Genomic DNA, 27,883 nt, shown 5'->3' with positions numbered 1-27,883 from the left:
GTTGCTGTGTGGGCTTTCTCCAGTTGCGGCGAGCGGGGGCCACTGCTCGTTGCTGTGCGCGTGCCTCTCATTGCGGTGGCTTCTTCCGTTGCAGAGCACAGGCTCTAGGCGCGCGGGCCTCGGTAGTTGTGGCTCGCAGGCTCTAGAGTGCAGGCCCAGTAGTTGTGGCGCACGGGCCTAGTTGCTCCGCGGCATGTTGGATCCTCCCGGACCAGGGCTCGAACCCGCGTCCCCTGCATTGGCAGACGGACTCTCAACCACTGTGCCACCAGGAAGCCCTCTACGCATTCTTGAATGTGATCATTATCTAATTCACTTGATGAAAACTGTGGGTGTGTCAGGTCCTGTTTCACAGATGGGGCACAGAGTGGTTAGGACACTTTCTTGCGGTCACACAGAAATTACTTAGTGGAGCTGGGTTTCATGCCCTTGAATGGCTGCCTGCTCAGTGGCCAGGCCCCTCAGGCTCGGCCCTGCTCCCTCACCGGGGTTGCTCCCCCCGGGGGTCAGAAGGCTGCAGGGTGGCTTTAACAAAGACCAGTAGGGATGCTTGTCTGGTTCGTGGGGTGGGAGGGGAATTTTAGGCCCTTAGGATGGGGTGGGGTCTGTCAAGGCCCCCCACTGAACCAGATTCCTGAGGGGGTTGGTAATGTGTGTGGCATTTTTATGGAATTAGCTTCTAAGGAGCTGCAGTGAGTGTGTTGGGAGTGGGGAGGCAGCTCAAGAAACTCACTCAGGTCTGTAGTCACCAGACTTGGTGTGTCTCCCGGCCTAGGCGGATGGATGGTCCCCGCCAGATACTCAGCCTGTGGCTCAGGAGCCACAGCAGATGTTCAGGCAGCGGGTCATTCCACAGGCCCTTAGGTCTGGGCCCTGGGCCCTTAGACCCCTGATCCCATGCCACTTACCTTCTCGAAGAGGAGACAGGCAATAAACAAGGGCTCATTGCTTTGCCGAGAATAAAACAGGCTGGTGTGGGTTTAACTGAGGGTTACTCCAGGGAAGGCCCTTTGAGTGGGGGACTTGTTCATATCTTTTTCTTTTTCGGCCACACCGCACGGCTTGCGGGGTCTCAGTTCCCCGACCAGGGATTGAACCCAGGCCATGGCAGTGAAAGCCGGGAATCCTAACCACTCGGCCACCAGGGAACTCCCTGAGTGGGCGACTTGGCTTTTGAGCGAAGATCTAAATGACAAGAAGGGGTGGGCTGGTGACAGGCTGTGGAGAAGGGATTGTGGGCAGAAGCAGGAAGGTGGTTCAGGAACCTACTGCAGGTCTCCAGAGAGATGATGGGGGCTCGGAGAGACGAGATGAATCAGGGTGTTTTTGGAAGTAACGTCGATGGGCTTGTTGATGGATTGGATGAGAGCGTGAAGGAAACAGAGTCGTGAAGGTTTTCGTCTTCAGCATCTGGGTGGTCTCAAGCATGAGATGGGAAAAAAGGAGGGAGAAGCGAGTTTGGCGGAAAGAAATCCAGAGTTTTGTCTTGGCTGTGTTGGATCGAGATGAATGCCGGATGCTTGAGTGGAGACATCCGGGGAGCAGCTGGATAAATGAGTGTGGCATTCTAGGGAGAGATGTGGGTTGAAGGTCAGCGATGGACTTTGCACAGGTGCTGTCGAGATGTCTTGGAGGTCATCTCCCTTAAAGAGTCTGAGGTTCGTTCTCACACTGCTCGTAGGTTTACTAGCTTTCAAATAAAGGCACAGGAGGAAGACGACAAATAGCACTTTTAATTTAAAATAGATCAGTATCTAATTTGTGGGGAGAAGCCAAAGGACCTGCAGAAAGATTGAGGTGCAAAGTGCCCCAGCCTGGGTGCTTTCAGCCCCGGAAGTCTCTCTCTTTCGGGAGGGGGCGGGGTGACCTTCCGAGGTCAGTGCCTGTGGAGGAGCCCATCTGGGCCCAGCACTGAGGAGGTGAGGGCCGCTCTGAGTAAGGAACGTGGGCTCTTCCTGCCCTCAAAGGTCCCAGAGAGGTGGTATTGCCATGGAGAGATATCAGGAATCCCAAAAGGAGCCATTAAAACTCATGTTTGGAATATAAAATGAGGACTTTCAAAGCATGGTACTGTCACGCTTTCTGCAGCAAATACATGGGTTGTTCTTAACACTTGAGGGCAGAGCCTCAGAATCGCCCCTTAGTCTGGAGTCTAAAATCTGCCTTGGATTTTGGGTTTCTCTTATCAGGTGAGGGATTGAGAAGAGAGGGTGGGGGGCCTGCAGGAGGAGGGCAGTCCCTAAGTGGAGGGTCACTGGGGCTTAAGGGAAGCGAGTGTGGCTAACTCTAAAGAGGGAGCTCTTACCAAAAACGATCAAACGAAGACCTGAATCTGAGGTCCTGGCCAAGGCAGAGCCTGCAGAACAATGGGGGACTGTCTTATGTTAGTTGGGGCAAGAAAGGTGAGTCCTTCAGGGAATTTTCTACTGTGTCAAGAAGGCTTTAGGGGTGGGTGTAGTTGCCCATCCGCAGGGTTCCCTGGCGCACGGCACACTCTTCCCGGTGGGCTTTGAAGGCTCTCTGGCGATGGGCCTCGGTGGGGAAGGTATCGAGATGGGGGCCCACCTGTGGACAGAGGGAGAGCGGGTCAGTGGGCATGAGTGCCCGGGGGCTCGGCCTGGGGGCTCCCCTTCCTTCCCTGGCCCGCCCCCTACTTCCATCTTAGAGTAATAATAGACATCGCTGTCAGAGGGAAAGAAGTGAAGGGAAAGTTCTGTCCTGGTGCCGCGGGGTAAAGTGAGGGGTGACGTGGGACGGGGGTGCGAGAGCAGGGCTGCCCGGTGCCCTTGTTTTTCCTTTTGTCCAGCTCGTTGCCGGGACGACGTGTACATGATAAACATCACCTGCCGAGGACCGGGGTCACCCGTGCAGTGGCGCCTCACGGCCAGCATCACCCTTCACGTGCTGATTCTCCACCATTAAAACCCCAAACAAGCCGCCCTCTCCAAGGGGGGCTTCCTGGCACGGTTGGCGCTCCGTCACCGCAGGACCATCTGAGGCCACCCCGCACTCCAGGGGCCAACACTCAGTTGCGCCAGAACCAGAGCCAGATTCAAGGAGTGGGGGGCCTCTGTCGTTAAAATTTTACGCAATCGGTATTTTGGCCTGCCCTTGCCTCTCAAGAAATGGTGGTGAGTGGAAACCTCTCCTGTCTCCTGGGTCTGTTACACCACCTCCAAAATGCCAGAGAATTCCCGTAAAATGGCATTTCTCTTTTAGGATAACTAAGGGAGGCACGGGGTAGAAAGGGTTCGGCCTTGCTTGTTTATTTATGCATCTGTTCATTCATTCATTCACTCACTCGTTCAGTCCACACATACTAACTGAGCACAGCTCTGTGTCAGGCACTGGGGTACCGCAATGAATGCGAGGGACTCACTCTTCCCGGGGGAGGGGGAGCAGACGTGGGCGTTGGTTACACAGCTGTTTTATGAGAATCAGTGCAGTGATGGGGGCGTCAGTAGCACATGTAGGTGGGTTTAACCCTCCCCAGAGTCAGGGGCCTCTCTGGGGAACAAGGCGAGGCTCGTAGGATGAGCAGGGCTTTCCCAGGCTAGGGGGGCCACACGCGTGCTGGCCTTGGGGCGCCCCGCAGCTCAAGTCCACAAGGCGACATGGTGGCCCAGATGAGGGGTCCGCAGGAGCAGCTGAAGGCTCTGCTTCAAGATAAGGCAGGACCCATGGCCAGGACGGCCACAGGCTCTGGTGCGGGACCAGGCCGGGGGTGCCCTCACCACCAGGGGTGACGGGGTTAGCTGAGACCACAGAGCTGCAGGCAGCCTTCCCGTGACGAAAGGTGAGAGAAAAGAAAAACTGGGAGAGGATAAGGTATTAAAAGGAAGTAGAGGGAAGGCCAAGAGGAACTTGTAGGGAACGTCTCTGTGCTCGGCCTCCCACACTCTGGCCCCCATGGGGGGAGCACAGGGGCCTGGGGGGAGGTCATGACCCTTAACCAGAGCTTGTGGCCCAAAGTGGTTTTCTGACAGCAGAAAACGCAGGTGCAGAGCTGACGTGGCCTCCTGGGTCCTGCATCTGCTGCCTCCCTCCAGACCCCATCAGACCGCCCCCCAGTCCAAGGTCTGGGCCACGGCTTAGGGTCAGTGAGACCCAAACCTCAGGTCCAGGGGGCCATGCTTGCTATCAGGGGAGAGCAGGCACATCAGGCCACAGGAGGGCACAACAGAATCCGACTTGACCATGTTCATTTTACAGGTGAGGAAACTGAGGCCCGGAGCAGAGTTTGGTCCAGGGTTGGCCCCAGAGGGAGTCAGTGGCAGAGAAAATCTGCCTTAGCACCCACTCCCCACTCACTAACTCCTGGGCACTAAGTTCTAGATTCCTTCTGGAATATTCTGCCCTGGCTGCCACTCGTGCTGTGTCAGGGGAGTGGGGGGACTGCCTGCACCTCACTCATGGGGTGAAAAGGGGGTTGGGGGCTACAAATGCTTATTAGAAACCCATAAGAAAAATCAAATGGTGATAAGTAGATTGGGTTAGTTATTCCGGGACATAAAACTGCATCCTTCACTCTCTGGGGGGTGTGGAGACTCTGGAGACCCTGCAGAAAGCCAGGACCCTCTCCTCTGGGAAAATAAGTACCCACAAGTCCTAACGTACAAACAGTGCAGGAGATTCATGGGCCCTTTGCAAGTGTGGCGGCATTTCTGGGAGCCATCCCAGCTCCGGCCTCAGGTTTCGGGTTTCTGGGATATACGTCAGGATCATCTGGGGCTCTTGTCACCGGGGCAGGGCCTGAGCCCAATCCCAAAGCTCTGAGTCCACCCGGGAAGGCCCTTCCTACAGTCACCGAAGCCCCACCCAGACCCAGGCTCAATGCCTGGTGTCAGCTCATTTCAATCAATCATACCACGACCTTGTTCTCAGCTCAATCTCCAGTTTCAGAAAAATTGCCAAGTGGCCTCACAGAAGTTATTGAGAAGAGAGAAGTTCCAATACACTGTGCAGGAGGAAAGTAGCCATAAACGAGAGGCCTTTTCCAAGGTACATCATCCCCTCCAGCAAGGGGTGGGGATTTTTACACAGTGACATGATTTTCCTGACACCCGTGCTTCCCGGAAGGCAGATAGAGATGCTCGGTAAGGCCTCCTGGGTACCCTGGCTGATTTAGATGTCCAGCCGCCTGGGCCTCTTAGACCTCCATGGTCATCTGTAGCATTCAGAGTGGCAATAGTTCTGTCCCTAGGGCCCGGCCACCAGTCGTTCTTAACGGGGAGGCACAGCTCTGCAGGACCACATCTCTGCAACTCTACACGTCCCTCTGTGGCTCTTGTAAAGGGTTGAATGGTGACCTCCCCCGAAAAGATACATCCACATTCTAACCCCGGAACCTGTGATTGTGACCTTATTTGTAAAAAGGGCCTCTGTAGATGTAGTTAAGGGTCTTGTGATGAGAATTGCCCGGATATTCAGGTGGGCTGTAAATCCAACGACAAGCACCCTTGTAAGAGACAGAAGACACAGACAGGGGAGAAGTCCACCTGACGACAGAGCCGTAGGTTGGAGTGATGTGCAGCCAGAGCTTGGGGACGCCAGGAGCCACCAGTAGCTGGAAAAGGCAAGAAAGTCTTCTCCCCTAGAACCCTCAGTGTGACCCTGCTGACACCTGGGTTTTGGAGTTCTGGTCTCCAGAGCTGTTGGAGAATAAATTTCTATTCTTTAAACCACTCTGTGTTTGGTGGTTTGTTATGGCAGCCTTGGGAAACAAATGCAGCCCTCAAGCCATTCCCTGAGTAGTTCAGCATGAGGGAATGCTGGGTGGCGGCGCTGATGGTGGGTGGTGCTGATGGCAGCAGGCTCAGAACTCACTCTCTTCTCCTGAGTAGGTGGAGGACCCAGGCCGTAGGGCTGCTCAGCTTAGAGGTAATCAGGTCAAAACCAGCACACAAATAAAAGAGAACCCTAGTAAATATTTTCTTTTCTGCAATCTCCCATTACTTAGAAACTTTGTCAAGGAAGAAATATTCATTAATCCATCCATCTAAAAAAATATTTATTAAGCACCTATGTGCCAGGGATGGTGAAGCGCCACACCCTTTGTACTTTGGCATTCCCAGTTCCATTTTCCCCTGGTTTTCCAAAGGGGTGTTTTGGGCATGGGAGGTTCACCCCAGTGACTGACCGCACAAATTCTGACACGTACTGTGTTCTTAGCAGTGCTGGACTGGCGTGCGGGGGGCCAGCGTGTTGCATGTGGTCCCTGATGTCGCTGGAGTCCCACTCCTGCTGGACTCTTGCGGAGTTAAGTCATCCCTGGGGTGGATCCAGGGGAGCTTAGGTGAGTGTCCAGCCCCAGAGCCCTAAGAGGTGGGGTCTGCACCTGCCCTGTTCCCTGAGGACACCCAGTGCCTGACATGGGGCCTGGCATTCAGGAAGTGTTGAAACAAAGTTGGAAGAGTGAACAAATGAGTGAATGAATGAATGAGATAGTGAAGGAAGGAGGAGGGCAGAATTCACCTGGCCTCAGGTGGTCAAGGAAGGCTTCTCAGGCCAGGTCACCTGGGCTCAGGTGGTCAAGGAAGGCTTCTCAGGCCAGGTGGGCCTGGAAGGATTGGGATGAGGGAGGTGGAAGGGAGGTACGGCAGGGGAAATGGTGTCAGCAGAAGGAGAAGAGGGGTCGTGTGTGAATCTGGAGGCGAAAACCGAAGGAGATGCTTAGTTGCTGGGGCTGGTCGACTCTCCTGAGAGCTAACTCAAGCAAGAGCTTACCCCCTGTGCTCATGAGATTGTCCTTTAGAAAGAGAAGGGAAAGGGGCCCTATTCTGTACCCATGAAATCCGCAGAGCCCCAAGCAGAACATGGGAGTCCACGGAGAGGAGCGTTCCAGCTTTCAGAATGCCAAGAAGCAGGCGCCCTTCTGCCACATTTGTTCCGGAGGCTGGTGGCTGGGACCCTCAGGCTGTTACAGTAACAGACCTGCCGTTTGTCAGGTGCAGTGCACTTATTTCACACAAGCCGCAGAGTATCCAGACGTTGTCTCCATTTTACAGATGGGGAAACAGAGGCCCCAAAAGGTTAAGTCACTTGCCCCAGGTCTCAGAGACCCAGAGCCGTGGGACTCCTGGCCCCAGATCTTTACCGATAATCTCCACTCTCTTAATAAATGCTCAGGAAATGAGGCAAGTGAGAGGCACTGCTGGGAACGGTGTGGCTCCCATCCTGCATGCACGCACGCACGCACACACGCACACATGCATGCACGCTCTCTCCTCCTAAAATAGCGGCTCAGCCAGAGATGAGGGTCCTAATTACAAGTCAGGCCTCAAGCGCTTGTGGTCACGACCCTGTGGACCCCCGGAGTCAAAGGATGAAGAGCTGTGGAGCAAAGAATTCCTTCTGAGATGCTTCTAAATTAAGCCATCTGCAGTCTGTCTCCGCCTGGAGCTAAGAAATTGTAACGGCTTTGGCAGGAGACAGCTCTGCTGAATGGAGCTGAGTCGCTCTTAGGTCAGTGCAGGTAAATAAGAGGTGAGCGCCACTGGCCCACCAGCAGCCCTGGGAGCAGGACGGGCGGGGTGGCGAAGTGCAGACCGGGTGCCCGCACTGCACCCTGGGGATACGCTGGTGAATAAGGCAGACCCACATGGGCCCTGCAAGATGGCCTGGGAGGTGGCCGCTGAACACATTAGACGTGTAATTGTTTAATGGCAATTTAATAGGACTGTGGACTGGGGAATTCTAACTCCATCTGGGGGGCAGGACGTTCTTTCTAGAGAGGATGGGAGAGCTCTCCAGGGGAAGAGGAAGGCAAAAATGTCCTCGATGGGAGGGAACAGCCCAAACCCTGAGCAAATTTGGGCAAATGGGAGGGAATGAAAGCCAGTCAGTGTGACTGGGGGACAAAGATGAGGAAAGAGAGGAGGTGGGCGACTGGCACATCTTAAAAAAGAATTGCATTCAACACTCGTCCTAGGATCGTAATCCCCTCCCTGGATAACACCCTTTGCCTCTCTGCAACCAGACTGGAATAAAAGAAGATTCCCAGAAACCTGGGGTTGGAAGAGACCTCGGAGATCACTGAATCCAACTCTCCCATGATACAGATGGAAAACCCAAGACCCAAAGGTGGGAAGCGATTCTCCCAGCGTCTCCGTGGCCCTGGACAGAGCTGACACTAGCATCGCCTTTTCCTGAGGTCCACGCCCTGCCCACTGTGGGCCCCACTCCGCCCCAGGGGATCTAGGTTCCTGGATCCCATTTCCCAATTCATCTGAAAGCATCTGTGCTTTTCTGATCTACTTAAACCGAGCCAACTTTTCATCTGATTGATGCCCTTAATTGTGCCTTTGACATTTCATTAATTTTGCTCTTGACTTCCTGGTTTCCTTCTTTGAAGTTTCTCTGTTGTTCTTTTTCTAGCATCTAGAGTTGTCTGCTTAGCTATAATTACCTTTTAATCTTTCTTCTTTTTTTTCTAGTATTAACATTTATACAACATAGCATTGGCAACTGTGTTTCCCTCTACATTTTCTTTTATCTCATCTCACAAGTTTTGAGTTACCTTTATTTTTGTTCGGTTCTCTTTTCATCTAATCTCTATCAAATTTCTGTTTGGATTTCTTCTTTGGTCCTGAAGTTATTTATAAATATGGTTTTAAATTTCCAGGCAATTTTGTTGGTTACGTTTGTGACCGATTTCTAATTTAATTTCTTTGGTGCCAAAGTGATCTGCGTGAATCAGACCTTTTGGTATTTGTTGAGTTTTTAGGCTTGTTTGAAAAGTCTGATCCACTTTTGACAGAAAATCGCTGCGTGGAATAAACTGGTACCACTATAGAGAAGGTGCCCATGTGATCTGGGTTAGGGGATAAGGTGTGACCCTTGCCCTTTCATCCATGTGCTCATTATTTCACTTATTGAATACTTATTGAGTACCCACTGTGTGCCAGACTCTACACTAGGTACCATGATTCAGGGAGAATTTAGAAAGCCTCTGCTGTCATAGAGCCAGGAAACTAGTCATAAAAATATGATCACACAACTAACTATTCGTTTATAGTTGTGCTATTTATTTATTTTTTTGGCGGTGTGGGATCTTAGTTCCCCGACCAGGGATTGAACCCTCAACCCCCTGCAGTGGAAGCACTGAGTCTCAACCACTAGACTGCCAGGGAAGTCCAGTTGTGCTAACTATTAAAAGAAGTACCAGATTCTGTAAGAGCTTATAATACAGAGAATTAAAAACTCAGACTTTGGGGCCAGAGGAGACTTCCCGAGGAAATAACATACAAGCAGAGACTTGAAGGATAAGGTGGGGATGAGGTGAGGGTGAAAGTGGTGCTGCAGTCCCATGGCGACAAAAAAAAACAGGCAGAAGGGATGAACAGGGCAGGTCATGGAGGGGAAATCTGAAGGCCAGCAAACACGGGGAAAGGGGCTCAACCTAAAGTATGTGATCAGGGAACAAAGCAAGAAACACCATTTCTCGCCCGTCAGATTGGTAATAATAGTCATAAGTCCGACAGTAGAAATGGGAACTTTCATACACTGTTAGTGACGGTGCTCATTGGTACAACCACTTGGAGAGAGATTTGGCTTTAGCTAGAAAGGCTGGAGCCTATGAACCCACGAGTCCATGTTTGGGTACATACCCTGGAGAGACCTTCAAAAAGGTCCACCAAGTGATGTGTACAAGAATCCTCATTAAAACATGATACAAAATCTTGGAAACAACCGCATGCCCATCAGTGGGGACTGGATATACCGAAGGTGGTGAATTCATGCAGTGGAATGATCGGCATCAGTTAAAATGACTGCTCTAGAGAGGGCCTGTCCGACGAAAACGAAAAATTCAGTCGCTCTGTCACGCAAACCGCATTCCAGGGGCTTCATAAGCCCGTGTGCCCACGTGGGCTACTGCACTGAGCGGGGCAGCTGCAGAACACGCCCATCGTCACAGAAAGTTCTGTTGAACAGGGCTGCTCCAGGCCCAGCTGAGCCAAAAACACAGTGTTGCATGGGAAGGTTTCATTTACAGATGGAACATAAGTATGATGCCATTTACGTGAAAAACGTAAAACCTACCAAACGATCCCCTGTGTTGTTCAAGCCTGTGCATGAATCTAGTTAAATGGAAAGAAATGGGAGGAAAGAACGTGCCCAGAAGTCATGCCTGGCATTGCCTCTGGGAGGAAGGGGGTGACAACAGGGAAGCAGAGGGTGCTTCGGTTTTATCTGTAAGGGAGTATTGCCTTTTTGTCTTTTTAAGATGAAAACACAAGAGGTGATTTTCAAACTGCATTTTGGAGAAGTGACACAGGGCCAGAGGTCTCTCCCCCCCACACACCTGCAATTGAGAAACAGTTCCTCTCTTTTACGAGAGCTGTTTGTTGGAGATTTGTGTTTGATTCCATTTGAAACCGGAGTTTTGCTGCCAAAAGGAATGTCACCACCAGTGGCGTGTGACTTTGGCTGTGCCCCCCAGCGGGAGGAACCCACCCACCAGTCAGGTTCACAAACTGAGCAGCTTTCCCACGATCCTCCCGACACATCCTCCTAAAAGGGGCAGCCGGGCCAGCTGCTATCCAGACCTCTCTCATGAGCCTCACAGTGGTCCCCTGACTGGACCCCAAGCCCTCCAGTGCCAAGTCTGGGGGCCGAGAAGGCAAAAAGGTAGGATCTGAGGAAAACATAGCCAGATTTAAAAAAAAAAAAAAAGATCTCCCAAAGAGCTAAAAAAAAAAAAAAAAATGACAGCTATAGAGATTTTAGTTTAGTTTTTTTTAAGTGACAACCACTCAGGTGACTGGGAGAGATTTTGCTTTAAAAGATTGAGGGGCTGTCTCCTCTAATGAGAGGTACTTGAAAATTATGGATCAGTCCCAGGTCAGTAATTTCTGCCAAGCTCGGGCAGCTGGAGGTCAGGGGCCCCGTAGAACACAAATCCATGCAGGATGTCGGTGGGCACGGTGGGTCCTGGGCTCTGATGTAGCAGGTCTGTCGTGTAAGTAATTAACGAGGGTGGCAGTCTCTCCAGAGACATCTGGTCCCCTAAATTGTTATTCTGCTACCGGCTCCAATTTCTCTGTGGTCCAAAAATAGATGCAGCAAGGACACAGGGCCTGACCCGCCCTGCTGACACATGCTGTGTTTTCAAAGAACATCCAAACCCGGGCTTAGAAAAACAAACATCCTGCCTGCCCACAAGGTCTAACGTGGGACCTCGGGGTACTGTGTCAGGTGAAGGGGGGAGAGTGACGGCCCCCAGGTGAGGGCTGGGGGTACCACCCTCACTTGACAAGAGAGGAAACTGATTCTCAGGATGGTTAAGACACTGGCTCAAGGAGACCCAGCTACCAAGCGGCAAAGCCAGACCTGGGAACCAGGTTTCTGCTCCACTGACTGTGGAGCTCTTGAGGCTTACTGCGGCAGAAGAAAAGAGAGTCATGCATGTCTTTGAACATAAGAATCGTTTTGCTATTTCTAGAAGCCAAACAATATCTCTAGATCATTCCCAAGGATTAGCTAAGGCTAGTCAGCAGCAGTTGAGATCAAAATTGAACAATGGGGCTTCCCTGGTGGCTCAGTGGTTGGGAATCCGCCTGCCAGTGCAGGGGACATGGGTTCGAGCCCTGGTCCGGGAGGATCCCACATGCCACGGAGCAGCTGGGCCCGTGCGTCACGGCTGCTGGGCCTGCACTCTAGAGCCTGTGAGCCGCAACTACTGAGCCCGCGTGCCTAGGGCCTGTGCTCTGCAACAGGAGAGGCCACCTCAGTGAGAAGCCCATGCACTGCAACGAAGACCCAACACAGCCAAAAATAAATAAATAAAATAAAATAAATTTAAAAAAAAAATTGAACAATGAATCTGCTTGCCATGTGCTGGTAGATAAATAATAGGGTAATACCAAGGCGGGGTGTTTGAATTTTCCAAAAAACTCCAGGTCGGTGCCCACCTCTGCTTCTTCAGTGTCTAAGTTTAATAGGCTGCAGGTAAGCGAGAGTCATAATAGCTCACTGGGGAGGCTGGGGACACACAAGACCCTCCCTCACCATCTGAGGCTATTTCTCGGTGCCCAATTATCCCCCTGTTCAAGGCTCCAAAGACAGAATCTGGGCGATGAGTACTCGTCTGACTCAGGTGGGCTATTTTGTTTTCAAGTTTTTTTTTTTAAACAGCTCTGCTGAGATAAAATTTACCCTTTTAAAGTGTATAAATCCTTGCTGTACATCCGAAACTAACAGAACATTGTAAATCAAGTATACTCCAATATAAAATAAAAATTAAGTTAAATTTAAAAAAAGGAAAAAGAAAAAGTTTTTCTTCCAAAAAACGAAGTGCATAAATCAATGATTTTTAGTATATTCATAGAGTTGTGTAAACACCCGCATAATCTAAGTTTAGAATATTTTCATAATCCCCCAAAGAAACCTTGTACCCTTTGGAATCACTCCCCATTTCCCTCCTCCTGGCCCCTGGCAACAATTATTCTACTTTTTATCTCTATGGATTTGCCTAATCTGGACACTTCCTAATGATGAAATCATACAGTGCATGGTCTTTGGTGACTGACTTATTTCACTCAACATAACACATCCTCAAGGTCCACCCATGCTGTAGCATGTTTCACTACCGTCTACTGCATTTTGTTTATCCATTCATCAGTTGGACATTTGGGTTATTTCCCCTTTTTGGCTATTATGAATAACGATGCTAGGGACATTCATGTACAGGTTTTTGCATGGATGTGTGTTTTCATTTCTCTTGAGTATACACCTAAGAGCAGAATTGCTGGGTCACGTGGAAACTCTGTGTTTAGCCTTTTGGGGAACTGTCACAGTGTTTTCCAAAGCGGCTGCACAATTTTTTAATTCTCACCAGCAATGTGTTAGTGTTCTGATTTCTGTGTCCTTGCAAACACTTGTTATTGTCTTTTTTTTTTATTACGGCCATCCTAGTTCTTGGGTACGAAGCGGTATCTCACTGAGGTTTTGATTTTCATCCCCCTAATGACTGATGACTTTGGGCATCTTCCATGAAAAAGTGTGCGGTGATTGATTAGCAAGGTCTGCCATGGGCGTGGAAGGGAGAGGGTGCCACGTATTTGCTCTAAGAGGATCAAAACAGAGTCTTCCACGGTAACAAGGAGGAACAAAGACTCAGAACCCCTGGGAGAAGACATCCATGGGTTCACCTGCCCTTAACTGTCTCTCTCCCTCTTCAGGCAACCTCGGGGCACCCTCACCTGGGAAGACCAGTGGGTAGGTTAGAGTGAGGGGAGAACACAGGGAATGAAAGAGGGGAGTTGGAGCAGCCAGCATGGACTCCCTGGAGTCTTGTTATTTATAGAGCGGCCCCCATTTGGCGTGGGTGCAGGAGCCGAATAAAGACTAACACACGCTCCCATAGTCATCCCACAGGGGACGATAATACGTGTCACTTAGGAAAAATCGGTTCTGCTTTTTTAAAAACGTTAAATCCTCATTTAGGATGCAGAGCAGAGAGAAAAACCTTGCTGGTGATGGCTTTCAATGGGGCCTGTAAGAAAAGAGTGAGTTCCCTGTGATGAGGTCTTGAGTGTAGCCCTAAAACTGTCCTCAGGACCACGTCTACCTCAGCCCATCCTCTTGCCCAGCACGTCCGGCTCTGGCTGGGCTGTCGCCCCCAGGTTCTGGGAGTCCACCAGCCTCGAGGTGCCTCCACCAAAGCTCCATCTGGGAGGCCCCGAAGCCATCGAACCATCCGTCCTCCCTGCTTTGCATCCTACGTTCTCTTTGAAACACCTCAGCCCGAGAAGGATGTCAAGCCAGTAGCTGGTGTGTGGGACCCAAATGCAACTAAGGGAGAGAAAGACCCCTTCCCGTTTCCCCGTCTCCACTTCAGAGCCCCGTCCAACACACACACATACACACACACACACACACACACACACACACACACACACACACGCACACGCACCCCAGGATGCAAATGATAACCGCACAGCCATCACTTGTGAAGCTTGACAGAAAATAATGAGAAACACTAAATCTTTTATAAGGTCAACACTCGCCTTAGCCGAGCAGCTGTCAAACAAGAAAAGAATTTAGCGCCGGAGCCACGAAACTTCCATCGGCTCATTAAGCCCAACAGGGCCCGGGCCTGGCGTGGCGGAGGAGACGCGGGGCCTTCCGTTTTGTGTCAGTAATTTGCAGTGGAGAAGGAAGAAGAAACAACCAGCGCCAAAGGGGCCTGGGGGGCGGCTGGGGAATCGTTAGTGCGCCAGGAGCGGCCTCAGCTCCTAATTGGAAGCATTGGGCATTATCAACGGAGGATTTGCCTCAGTTCCCTGACAGCTCGTGGGCCCAAAATGATCGCCCACTTGTCAGTGTAAAAGACCATTAAAAACAAACCATTTTGATTTAATTGGAGGCGGTGCACCATGGGGCCAGGTGAGGATGCTTGGCAGGCCTGCTCACCCAAGCTGCGGCCCCTTCTCCCTCGGTGATGGGCCCGGGGGCTGGGCTGGGGGGAGTGTGTGTTTTTCCAGACTTTTCGGCTTTCAAAAACCGTCTGAGGAAGGAGTGAATGGGAGACAGGAGGAGGCTTCACAGCGAGGCAGCGAGGGCTGTTTTCAATGGGGTTGTCAGCAAAAGCACCGTGACAAGCGGAGCTGCCAGGAAGGGGTGGGGGAAGGTCTCCCCTTTCCTTTTCAGAGCCCAGATGATGGGCACCGGCTGGCATTATTCTTCTGGGAGGTGGCCCAGAGGCTTTCGGCTGGAGGGGCTCAGCCTGCGAGGGGGCAGTGGGCGATTCCAGCGGGATGCTTCGCCCGCTCACCCCACTTAGAAATATCAGGATATGGATGGTCACGCTGGACTCTAAGCTTCAATGGACAGCAGGACTTCTTTTACTTTAATGGACTTCTCTTATTTTAAACTCAAGGAAGAGCTAAGGAGGGGGTTAGGGAAGGAGATGTGTTGATGGAGAACCTTTGTGAATGGGGTGGGCCCCAGAGGCTTGGGCGCACACCCCATGGAGGCCGCAGTGATGATGATGCCTGCTTGAGAATTCCTCATCGTCTCAGAAAGAGGAGGCCACTGGCTGTAAATATTAACCCAAACTCCCGATCCGGGCGGGGGCCTCCGAGCACACGGAGCATCTATCTGCTTGTAGCTTTTGAGTCAGAGGGTAGACTCCCCGACGCCGCGGACTGTATGTTCTCCATGTTGATACGCAGTATCGTGCTAGCTGTGGGTACTTGATAAATATTAATTGGTACCTGCCAGATCTCAGAGAGGGCTGTATATTTGTATATTAATCTCACCCCCGTCCCACAAGCGGCGATCTCATTTGCTGCCTACTGCTTCCCCGTCAAGACAATGCCTGCGGGAGCGCGCACGGTGCTGGAGAGCATCTTCGGCAGAGCGAGGGGGAGACGCACCAGCCGATCTCTTCATAAACTTCTACTGTTCATTGTGATGAAGGATCAAGCTGGGAGGAGACACCAGATCCCTGGCGAGCATCAAATTCCAGAGTTTCAAATTTTGCTGCTGAATTTAGACAATGGGGATTCCTTAATTACTTTCTCTGGAAATTTACCTGACAGTGCTTTCCCAGGTAGCACAAGGTGGTTATCCAGGCGCACGGTTCCTCAGCTGACAAGAGTCTTTGATTTTGTGCTTGGCTGCAAATTAAGTCCTTTGCTGAGCCGTCCGTGCAGTGCCCGTCAGTGCCGTATCGCTTATTCATTTTGGCTGTTGAACAACTCCTGTGTTGCTGCCAGGGAAGCCGGGGACATACTCGGCTGTGCCATGTCCATGGCACATTGGGGTGGGGTACACTGTGGTGGGGCTTGGTGTCGTCTTTCCCCTTTTCTCTTATTAGAATAATGAGCAGGAAGAATTTTTTTCCAGTATCCTTTAAGAAGGAGCAGACTCTTTCTGTGGTTGACAAGGCTGACCCTGTCAAGCCACAGATAGGGATATTAGAGTTAGGTGTCCTCAACTAGACAGCAAAGATGCTGATGCCATATTCCAGACACTGTTCCGGGGAAATGCCAACAGACAGGGGACCTTACTCGACTGTTAGGGGCGCCCTGTGGACATTCAACAAATCCTGGGTGGATGGATGGATGGATGGATGGTTTAGGAACCTGGGATAAGGCAACAGAGCCCTTAGAAACGCCTCTGAGATTCAAGCATCCTTAAAGATCCTCTCCATCTCCTTTGCTCAGCTAAATCTCTAAGTATCAATAGAAGAGGGGTTTTATTTTCTGCAATATTTGTACCCACAATTTCGTTCAAAAATATGTAGAAAGGCAGTTCAAGTTGACAAATCTTCTGTGACTGTGGACAAAGGTAGAGAATGCATACCGGGTGGCAGAGGTCACAGCATCTGGGCAATCCACTGGCCCTGCAACACAGGGTCCCACCTATCGACATTCAGAACGCTGCCCCAAGGAACAATCCAGAACCTGGACATTGATGACAAAACAGTGTCTGACCTCAGGTATTTGCAGGGCTGTCGCTTAGAAGGGGAAGCATGTGGTTCCATGGGGCTCCAGAGGGAGAAACACAACCCTGAGGCGGAAGGTTGAAGGAGAGAGAGGAGGCAGACTTGGACTGAACTTGAGAAAGAAGCTGCTGTGGACTGAATCATGTCCCTCTAAAATGCATATGTGAAGCCCTAACCCCCAGTGTGATGGTATTTGGAGGTGGGGCCTTTGAGAGTAGTTAGGCTTGGATGAGGTCATGAGGGTGGGACCCCCATGATGGGATTAGCGCCGTTTTAGGAAGAGGTATCAGAGAGCTTGCTTTCTCTCTCTCTGCCCAGTGAGGTCACAGCGAGAAGGTGGCCATCTGTAAGCCAGGAAGAGAGCCTCATCAGATCCTGACCTGTTCAACAGACGACAGCTTGCCTCCAATAGGACGTTTCTTTCTGAAGCCCCAACCTGCTTTATGGCAAATGTATGAAAGGGCACAGCCTGCCTTGGGGAACGTGTGCTTTAACCATATCTGTGTAGGAGGAATTGACATTGACCCAGGGAGCTGGGGAGCTGCTTGTTGAAAACGCAGGCTTGGTGGCTACCCCAGACCCACTGGATCGGGGTCCTGGGTGGGGCCCTGGAATCTGCATTTTAAACCTCTCCTCAGAGGACCCCAGGCACAGCCAAGTCTGAGAACCATTCATCTAGAGGAGCAGATGGCAAAGCCCCGTCCAACCCAGAGGTGTTACTGCTCCGTGACCTTTCCCCTGGCCAGGCCCGAGCCAAGTGCTTTGCACGCACAGTTCGCTTGATGCCCACTTTACAGATGCAGATGCAGAGGCAGGCCCGAGGCAGGATGGCACCTGGCGCATCTGTGTGGTTTACGAGCCCACAGGCTAGGCCCTCCTGCTGGGCTCTGTCTCTGCCTCAGGCCTTTTGATACAGCAAGCCTGACCCCCACCCCCCGCCATCAATGGCCTCTTTCCTCTTTAGCCTTGGGGCCAAGCTGCCATTTAAAAGATGCTCCCGGGTTTTGTCAAAGTCTAAAGGCTATCAGGGCAGTGGCAAGTTTCGTTTATTGCGAGGGCTTAAGTCAGCCAGAGCAGGGCTGGCCACGACCCTCTGGACACCTATAAACACCCGAGCTCCTGACCGCCCTTCTCTTTCCTTCCCAGGTCCTGCATTTAGCCCCCACTGGCCCCTGACCTCAGTTGCAGGTCCTTGGTATTTATCGACTCTTCCAGGGCCTGAGGCCTGGAGGCAGCCAGCCAGAGGGCTCAGCCACCACCCGACACTTGTTAACTGTGACCCTTGGGGCACGTGACTTGAAGCCTCCAAGCTTTGGTTTCTGTGAGCACTGACACCAAACGAGACCATCCATCGAGGCACCCAGCCTGGCCTCTAAGAGGCGCTTGGGATGTGTGAGCTGTCGGTGTGGTTTTTGTGCTGTCATCTGGGGGCGCCGTCTTCTTGGACGCCCTTCCCTCTGCACCTCCAGCCAGTAGACTTTGGTCCAACTACCGACATTGTTTGCACTGCTAAGGCATCATTTCCCACGCTGTCTTTGAGGAGAAGAAGGGAAGAAGCCAAGAAAACATCCCCATCATCTTCCTTCCTCTCCGACGTGTTACGTTCTCTGATGCCCATGAACTTTGCATCTCTGAGGGAAACCAGGGAGGCTCTGTGTGTTGCATGCAGCTTGTAGATATGAGGATACCGGCCTCTGGATTCATCTCGCCTGCACTTCTGACAAACCTCAGTTTGAATAAACCTTGACTTTATCCAAGTAGATCATCGAATGTTTATTGTTGTTTATCTGCGGGACCCTCCTGCTGGCCACGTGCCAGGCGGCTTGGACCCCATCGCTCCCGCAGCCTCGGTGCCTGGCGACGGGGGCTGACAAGTGGGGACATGTGGAAACGAGGGAGACATGGAGGAAGTCATTCCAGAGGTGGCAGACGTTAACCCGAATCTCCTTCTTAAGCCCGGGAGATTCTCTTTAGATCATGGGGGATTTATTCTCTTGGGGATGAGCTGGGAGAAGCAGTTGGGGACCTGGCAAGTCCTATCAACTCCCAAAACTCAACATGAGATTCTAGCTATCTCCAGAGATTAGAAGTAGATGCCTGATGTCAAAACAAGCCGTCTTAGTCTATTTTCTGGTTGATTTTCAACACGAAATTGGAAATATTTTCACACCCAATGCGGGGTGAAGTGCTTTCTGGATTAAACTGAAAATTCCCAGGGGTGCCCGACAGATTATGGGGACAGCCAGGCTGGGGGTGCCCAGGTTGCAGGGCTGTTTTGTTACAAGTGCCAGCTCCCACATCCCACAGGATGCCTGCCACCTCCCTCCATGACCCGGGTTCCCTCGGACTTCAAGATTTCTCCAGCTGCACCAGAAACTTTGCCGCGATCTCCTCTCCCCACCCCACCCCCCTCCCCGGCCCCTTTTCCTCTTGTCCCCACCCCCAGAGGTTCAGCTCACTGGGATTTTGAGCAGCAATGTCACCTCGTGAGCAGGTGCCTAAAAATTCTGTCTCTCCGAGGTGCCGGATTATGTAAAACCAATTAAGCCCCTGCTTTTATTCCTTCGGCGAGTCAGCCCTTCTGCATACTCATCTGATTTATAAGGGGAGGGGGGAATCTGTATTTAGGGAAGAAATGTCAAGAGCATCAGAGCCTCTGAATCATTCTTCCTATTGCCCCGTGTGCTCTCAGTGCCCTACACGGCAACCTGGGAAGATTCTTATTCTGAGGCAACAGACCGACGGGATTCTTAAAATACATCACCGGTGCAGGGACCACAGGGAGGGGCAGTCCATCTGGAATCTGCCCTTCCTGGGTCTGGAAGGAGTGACTTTGGGGCTTGAGACACCCGTGCAGAGAACGGTCCATCTATATTTGAACCGTGCGGGCCCTTTGGAGAGGTGGCGGCAGCAGGGTGGACGGGCTGAGAGCCCGCCCTGGGGCTTTAACAGAGAGCTAACTTTCCAGCCAGCTATGATTTGTAAGAGAGCTTAAAGGTGGGAAAGAAAATCCTTTTCTTAGATTCAGCAGCTTTCACTAATCTGCCGTGTCTCTGGGCGTCGCTGCTTGGCTGACTGCTGCCGTTTTCTTCCCTACCGTCTCCTGTTCTTTTAGTGAGTCAGAGGCCCAGGAGACCCGAGGCAGGGTTAGTCTTCCACAAAGAGAGGAGTCTGATCCCAGCGTTCAGAGCACAAGAGCTTGTAAATCAAACTGTTAGCTTAATAGCTTGGGCCATTATTCTAAAGCAGTGGGGCTGAACCCAAAAGCCAAATGAAAATATAGTCAATTTGTTCATACTTTAGTGACTGAATGACTATGTAATGTCGGTGGGTATCGGGGCTGTAGAGGAAAGATGAGAGCTTGCGGGGAGAGGAGGAGTGTTCGGGTTGAAGTGGAGACCCCGAGATGCTTGGGCAAACCCCCCTCTAAAGTGGATCTTGGATCTCCAATTATAACATGGACTTGGCCATAGAGATCCAGACTCCGCAAGTCAGCCGCTTTCACGACTGGGGCTGAGCGCCAGCCTCTAACCTTTATGCCTGATGGAAACTGAACAGGAGAAACCAGGCTTGGCCGGCAGCACGGGGAGTGCTCGGTGAGTCGTAGGGAGGAACAGGGCTGAAAGGGGCTTGAGCACAGGGACAGGCACCCTGGGGAAGGATGTAGAGTCCCCATCCTTTAAAAACATTGAAAAAAAGAAAACCTTACTGGTTTTGTAAAAGTTACAGGAACTCATTATAAAAATGGAAACAATGCAGAAAAGAGCATCAGAGAAAGTAAAACAGCCTCCAGCTCACCCCAGGGATCCCAGCTGCCGCTACTCGGGGCCTCTCCTTCCGGACGTCTGTCCTGGAGCATAGACCCCCCGCGTGGTGTATGGGCGCCTCCATCCAGACGGGGTCACGCAGCACAGGTTCTTTCCCCCAATAATATGTGGGGAAATTATTATTAAAGTGGGGAAAGATGATTAAAGTGTCAATAAGTACAGACTGAAGTCAATATTTTCAGTGGCTGTATAATATTTCATGATGTCGTATATTATCTCTGCGATATCTGTGTAATAGCTCCCAACACGTACCTAAGCCATTACTTGCCTGCGACGTCCAGCCTTTCACCACTGTCAGTGCTGCTATAAATATTTGGGGGCACCCGCCCCTCTGTCTTTGGGCCGTTATCACTGGCAGTCTTTTTGTAAAGAGGGATAAACCGTCTGTTTTTCTTGATTTCATACCAGGAGACCATAGAATATATGGTTCTGATTGGGTCACTATTTTTTTTTTTTTTTTGCGCTATGCGGGCCTCTCACCGCTGTGGCCTCTCCCGCTGCGGAGCACAGGCTCCGGACGCGCAGGCTCAGCGGCCATGGCTCACGGGCCCAGCCGCTCTGCGGCATCTGGGATCTTCCCGGACCGGGGCACGAACCCGCGTCCCCTGCATCGGCAGGCGGACTCTCAGCCACTGCGCCACCAGGGAAGCCCCTGATTGGGTCACTTTTGAGAGCAGAGGGGGCGCTGTTACTTAGTCTGCCTCCCAACCAGACCCAAGGAGGGCTGTCCTGGGTGAGCTGGGATGCCCTGTCCCCCCCCAACGCCACCCGGGGACACGAAAGGCAAAACAGGGTGGACCAACCCGAGTCCGCATCGTGCTGTTGCGGTTCTCGTTGTGGGCGGTCATCCCCACCCCCAAGCTCGGGGCTGCCAGCTCAGGTTGACATCTCCCCAGCATTTCGGGCTGTGAGAACTGGACGCCTAGGGCTGGAGCTTCTCCAGACTCCCCCGTCTAGTGGTCCACCTGCTCAGTTACCTGTCCGCCCGTCCGTCTGTCCACCTCACTTGTTGCCTGTCGCCAGCAGCCCTACAGTAGTATATGGTCAGTGCTGAGAACAGGGTCTGACATAAAGGTGCTCAGAGATAAGATTTGTGAATGAATGAATGAATGAATGAGTGAGTGAATGAATGATCACCAGGACCACCCTTGTGGCAGCTGCCATTTATTGGCTTGATAAGGGTCAGGCGCTCTGCTAAACACTGTACACGTGTTCTCATCTAACAACCCTGCCAGGGGAGCCTCACTGGTCCACTTGACCGAAGAGGAAACGGGGCCTTGGACAGGTCAAGCCACGTGACAGGTCAGGAATGGCAGGGTCACCACGTGGCCCGGGTCTGGCTGACCCTGGAGTCACGCGCACACAGACATACAGCGCTGCCCCCTCCTCCCTCCCCGCTGGCCCCCAGCACGCCTTGCGGAGGGGGGCGCAGAGAAAGCCTGGCCACCAGGCACAGAGGGTGTGGTCCCAGGCCCAGGGGTCCCCCCACTCAGGAACGAGGCAATGAGTTCATGTCCTGTCCCCAAAATGAGAACCTGTCCCAGTTCACTCTGGGTTCGGTGTCTGCGGCCTCCACGAGACCCCGTGCCTCACGCCACATGGCTCCTTGGTCATGGAAACTTGGGTTGGAAGAGACCCTCAAGAACGAGTGTTCCCCCCTCATTTTCAGGTGGGGAAACTGAGCCCCAGGGAGGTCCAGCTGCTGGCCCAGGCCTGGGGGCTGGCTGGCGGCCTGTTATGAACATCCTGGCAGACAGGCCACTCGCCAGCTGTCGGCTAACCCTCCCTCTGGGCACTGGCCCTCGCGTGGCGACTGCTGGTCGCACAGACTAGGAGATAGCGCTGGACCCCGTGTGGCCGGACAGGGAACCCTACCGAGGGGTGTCTCTGCCCCTTTCCTTGGTCCCTCTGGGCCCAGATCCGGAGGTGCCCCGTGCGGTGCCGGGTGGGGATGGATGGAAAGCCAGCTTTGCTGAGCGCTCACCCAGCCCGGGAGCGCCCGCGCCCTGCCTGCTGCTTTTCCGTGTGAAAGGTGTTTAATTATTTCTGACAGAGTTCAGCGTAGACATCTGTTCGCGAGCTGGGAGAGTCCATTTAGGTTATCCATCACCGTGACAGATTCCACTTTTTTGGAAGCGCTTTTTCCTTTCATAATGGGGCCGGGTGGGGAAGGGGGGCCGGGCGGATGGGCACAGACACGAGACACAAAGACCCTCCTGGGGCCTCAACAGCAGTAACCCCCTGCGGGAGGAGCAGCTCTGGCCACGCCCCTTCCGAGTCCGGACCCCGTGGGCTGCTGCAGCTGGTGGGCCCTGGGACCTTTAGGTTGGGAAGGGGGTTTCATCGGGTCTGTGAAAGGCTTTTAAATTCGTCTGTCGTCCTGGGCTGCACTGGTGATTCATTCGTTCATGCACTCCTTCATTCATCCTTCCCACAGACATTTACTGGCCACCTGCTGGGCGCCAGGCCCTGGGCTGGGCTCCGGGGACACGGTGGAGACACAACAGACATGTCCTCGTGGGCTCGCACTTTAGGGGGGAAGATGGGCATTGAACAACGAATGGCCCGGTTAAGTAATGAATTGCAATGTGGCTACGTGCCTCAAAGGCCGGCATTCCCTTCTCACAGGGCAAGTTCCTTCTCTTCTCTGAGTCTCAGTCTCCGAGTCAGTAGAATGAGAGTATTATATCTAGGAGATAATGCATGTCCAGCACTTGGCACACAGTAAGAGCTCAATAAATACTGTTCATGGGTGGTATTTCCCAACGGGGAGGGCACCGAGGGTCGCGGCGGTGGCGGCAACGCCCTGGGGCTCTAAGCGCCTCTGCTGGGCTGTACCGCGTGGCGCCCAGGGACCAGCCCTGCTCTGAGATTCCTGCAGCTGAACTTCCAGAAGCCCGTGAACATCCCCAGGAAAGATGAAAAATCACCCCATAAATCCCGGGGCTTGCATTTTTATTCTGTTTCTCGCTATTTCTATGACACAATGGATAGTGCCTTTGAGCTCGGGCCCTGGGTTCCAGGCTGAGCCACTTGCTGGGCAAGGAAAATGAAACCCATCTCTGCCTGTCCTCAGTACAACTCGGGTAAGGATGCTTGTGTGAAATAATGACTTAGCACAAACAGAGGGGTAGCATCACAGGTGGGCCACCGTGCTCCTAACGGTAATTTGTAACAATCTAAAGACTGGAAGAGACCTGAGCTCAGCTGAGTCAAATCCCCTCTTTTAGAAATAGAAACTCATTTATATCTGGATTTCCAATCCTACTCCGGGCCAGGCTGCGGGGCTACCTGCGGGTGAGACAGGGGCTCCTGACACAGCAGAATCCATGTTACCTGGGTTGGGGGTGGTGGAGGCGGGAGGGGGGCCTTTCCTCGCTCCGATGGGCTTGGGGGAGACCACCTGAGCCCTCCTGGGTCCATTGGGTTGGGAGCTAATTGTAGATTCTAAATCGGAGACAAGGGGGCTGAGAGGGGCTGGGGGTCAGTGCTGTAGAGCAGACTGCTGGCAGGGCATTTCGTGCCCGGGGAGCCGTGGGTCCCATCCCTTCCTGGGCAGGGTCCCCAGGATGTCTGCATCCCCCATGGACTTCCAACATCAGGAAAATCAGAGAGAAAAGAGGAAAGGCAACAGAAGACGGGCCAGGAAGGAGGCGGTAGGCGAAACTCCCGAGTGTGAGAGGTAGAGAAAGGGGAGGAGGGATGTGGATAACAAGGCAGGAAATTGGGGGAGGCGGAGGAGCCAAAGGCGAGGGGCGCTGCCCAGGCCGGGGAGGAGGAGTGATAACGGGGCAGCAGCTCGGTGACTCCCCGCCCCTCCCGCTGGGCGCCCAGTCCCGCCCGCATGCGCAGGGACGGCACGGGCCGATGAGCAGCAGGGCGGCTGGCCACTGACACGTGCTGATGGAGGCCACTTGGGCAGGACACGAGAGCGACATCAAGGGGGGCTAGTGGGCTTCTCTGGCAGCCTGTTCGATTGCATTAGGTTCAGGAAGGCATGGGCCCCTTCACTGTCTAAATTGCTGTTTAACTCTACACAGCGGCCGGGCCTGGGCTGTCTGGGAATGTGGCTTTGTGCGGCTGTCTTCCCGGGACCAGGCGTGGCCCTGGTGGCCCCTAGAAAGGCTTCCTGTGCCCGAGCTGGGCACGCACGGCCCCCACCATCCCGTGGCACTGTCCCCAAGTCTCCCGGTTCCCCTCCTCTGACAATGGCCCCGGCTATTCCTCCTTTTTCTTCTGCTAAAAGCTGCTAAAGAAGAAGCCCCGTCACGGTGCGACAGGCCTACGTGGCCGAATGGACACTGGGTCAGTCCTGAGGCCGGAGCATGGTGGGTGCGAGATCATTCTGGGTGCATGACAGCCCACAGGAGACATTTGCTCCATCTCCCCAGGGATGCCCCCCTGCGGGAGGTTTAGCGCTGATGGCATGGGACTGTCTTGCACCCCCAGGTCCCCAGTGTAGGATGGGGTGCAATGACCCCATCGGTAGAGAGGGTTTTGGTCCAGACAGCGTCCGCCCCAGTGGACAGACACCCAGACTCCGAGGTCAGATGGCCCAGCCTCAGCCCAAGGCTGCCCTCACCAGTGTTCTCCACGTTTCCTGTCTGTGAAATGGGGGTGATAGCAGCAGCTCCCCACTTCCACGTGTGGGAAGAGCCAATGAAGTGGAGCTCAGTGCCTGGCACTTAGGAGGGGCTCCAAAATGCTAGCCATTGCTGTTGCTATTATTATTACTGTCGTTGTTGTTGTTATGCCAGTCGATGGGTAGAAGCCCACAGAACTCTACGGTCTAGAGGACAGGTAGAGACCAGTCAAGGTGAGGGGCACCCCCCCCGGGTGCAGGAAGGGGCAGGTGGAGGCGAGACTGACCTTCTGGAAGTGGGGCACGTGCCAGAGGGCGTCCAGCTTCACAGGCGGCTTGTACTTCCTCAGCTGACTGCTCCGGGTCTCATACAGTTTCCCGAGGATCACCTGCAGGCCCGAGAAATGCCAAGGCAAGATGGTTACCGGCTCCCTGGAGAAGCCCGAGCCACGACGAAGAGTTGAGATTCCTGGTGCTGCAGACCCACGCGTCACTTTCCTCCTGGCTCTGGCCCTTCTCCCTGTCTGATTTCAGTGCACCTGCACCCCTGGCCCTGCCTGTGACCACAGTGGACTTGGGGGTGGGACCATGGGACGCTGGGAGCGTGTTATTTTGGTTTTAGGTTCGGCCCTAGAACTCTCTGGGTTCTGACATGCAGCCACCTTGAGGGCAGGGGTGTGTCCCAGACACCCTTGTAATTTTCTCAGTGGCTAACACAGCCCCGGTGGTTACCACGGACGCCACAGTGTCCGAATGAAGAATGAATGATTCGATGGCTTGTTGCCATTCTGTGGGGCTGGTCCTCAGCATGGTCTGCTCGTGGAAGAGGAAGGAGGACTCCTGTTCGGGGGGAGGGATTTGGGGGCTTGGGTCAGGGCCTCGGAGGTCTCTGGGGGTGGGATTTCAGAGGCACAGAGGCGGTCCTCCTCCTCTTTAGCTGCACGCCCCGTGCCCACGAACAGAGGTCGGCAGGCCCATAATTAGGGTCCTGTAGCTCATGGGGTCTGCTGTGGACTGAATCGCGTTCCCCTCCAAATTCATGTGTCGAAGCCCTAACCCCCAGTTGTGACCGTATTTGGAGATGGGGCTTTAAGGAGGTGATTAAGGTTCAGGGAGGTCATCAGGTGGGGCTGTGATCCAGTAGGACAGGTGTCCTTCTAAGAAGAGGAGAGACACCAGGCTTGTCCACACAGGAAAGGCCATGTGAGGACATGGCGAGGAGGCGGCCGTCTTCAGGCCAAGGAGAGAAACCTCCAGAGAAGCCAACTCTGCTGGTCCCTTGATCTTGGACTTCCAGCCTCCAAGATTTCTGTTGTTTAAGCCACCCAGTCCGTTGTATTTTGTTATGGTCACCCCAGCAGACTAACACAGGGGCCCAGGCCTCCAACCTTAGAATCAGAGGGGGAGGGGCCCTGGAGTCTGCATTTTCAATGTGTGCCCTGGGGGAATTCCATACACAGCCAGGCCTTATTAGCCCACGGCTGTGATCCTTGTCAAAATTCAAACCCCCCTAGGGGAGTTAACTGGTAAACACGGGCCTCTTGTTTATAACTACAGCCTCAGTGTAAAGAGTGGGAACCTCACACCCAGAGCGGATGAGCTGGACGATGCACTGGCGCGCAAGTGACCCAGAGAGGATGGGCCACTGCAGAAGGGGGTGTGAGAGGGGACGCAGGGCAGACAGTGCCGCCGACAAATGAAAGCTGACCTGAGCCTAACCGAAGACGCTACCACCCCATCGAACCCCTTTGCTTGGTTGATTCTGTTGATCAATTATATTAATTTTATTGAATGCATGTGTGGATAACTTACAAGCCCTCCCCTCCACTTTCTAGAACAGCTTTGAAGCTTCATCTTCGAACCAAAGCCAAGAGGCTGCCCGGCCCGGGGTGAAGGAGCTGTTGGCCTTCAGAATTGGAGGAATGAAGGCAAGTCTTGTCACCTTTCCAAACGTCAGTTTCCTCTGCAGGAAGCGCGGGTACCGATGCGTAACGAACAGGTTCTTGTAGGATTTGTGGAGTTAGCTTTGAGCAGAGTGTCTGGTCCAAGATGATTACTCACTAAATGGAAGCTGTTTCCAAAGGTGCTGAGGAGACAGGCTTCTCCTAGGATGGGGGCAGTTTGACCTTGTAAATCAAAGGTCTCATCAACCCTAACAAATTGTTCATCAGGCCCTCAGCCATTGGTGGGTCAGGGTGTTTGTAGCCGTTTGATAGCCGCAGAGAATCTTGGGACAGGAAGATAATTCTGCGGATGGTTTGCACAAGTATTTTCTGAGTGCCCACTATGTGCTGGGCCCAGCTCTGCAGGCCCCCATTTAATCTGACCCCCTTTTTGGCCCAGTGAGGTCACTGAGGCCCCAGCAAAGCAGTGACTCACTCAAATTCACACACCCCCAGGCTGGCACCAGTCCCCAACCAGTGCTTGGGGATGGAGCCACCCACAGTGGCTGCTTAAGGGGTGCTCTGCTGAAAACTGAGGGGCACTGGCTATGAGATTATCTCTAGACTCAGAAGGCGTGTCTTTGGAGGCCCGGGATTCTGAGGACCTGTGACACTCTGAGCTGTCGAGAAATAGCTGCTAATTAAAAACAGGACTCTGGATTGGAGCTATAAAGCAGCAGCGTGTAACGGCAATGCTCCCTCGGAAACTGGCCGTTACCATAGTGAGCTGACTCCTTCTGGAGCCATTAACAAATAAACTAGTCATGGGCTGCTTTAAAGTATTATTACAACGCTCTGCTCTTTAAGGAGTGGTTGTCTCGGACTCCACCCACCGCTGACAACAGCCAGGAGGGGCCTTGTCTCCTGGCTGGGCCTGGGGAGCCCTGGGCCCCTCCACCCAGCAGCCGTTCCTGGCCGGTCCCAAGGGTGCCGGGATCCCTGATAAGACTTTTCCACTCCCCAGTTTGTCCCTAGAACACCACAGGCACTGTTGCTGAATCTTAAGCTTTCCCGTAATCAGCAAGAGCGGGACCTCACCATCAGGAAAAGCCTGGACTTTGGGGCGGGACGCACCTGG

The 27,883-nt window shown here is 53.0% G+C and overlaps 1 protein-coding gene across 1 annotated transcript in view; it reads right to left on the bottom strand.

Moving 5' to 3' along the window:
- Positions 1 to 2,400: 2,400 nt before the first annotated feature.
- The window catches only part of CFAP77 (cilia and flagella associated protein 77), a 134,133-nt gene continuing 108,650 nt past the window's right edge, over positions 2,401 to 27,883 (bottom strand). Inside the window, exons 5-6 of the mRNA XM_029203931.1 lie at positions 25,150 to 25,251; positions 2,401 to 2,565 (exon numbers count right to left, since the gene is read on the bottom strand). Coding sequence (XP_029059764.1) covers positions 2,443 to 2,565; positions 25,150 to 25,251 — 225 coding nt within the window. The 3' untranslated portion in view covers positions 2,401 to 2,442. The remainder of the gene's footprint in view (positions 2,566 to 25,149; positions 25,252 to 27,883) is intronic.

Source organism: Monodon monoceros, unplaced genomic scaffold (genome assembly GCF_005190385.1).
Source record: "Monodon monoceros isolate NGI ecotype Baffin Bay Population unplaced genomic scaffold, NGI_Narwhal_1 Super_Scaffold_5, whole genome shotgun sequence".
Classification (NCBI taxonomy): Eukaryota; Metazoa; Chordata; class Mammalia; order Artiodactyla; family Monodontidae; genus Monodon; species Monodon monoceros.
This window is presented reverse-complemented; position numbering and strand designations above follow the sequence as displayed.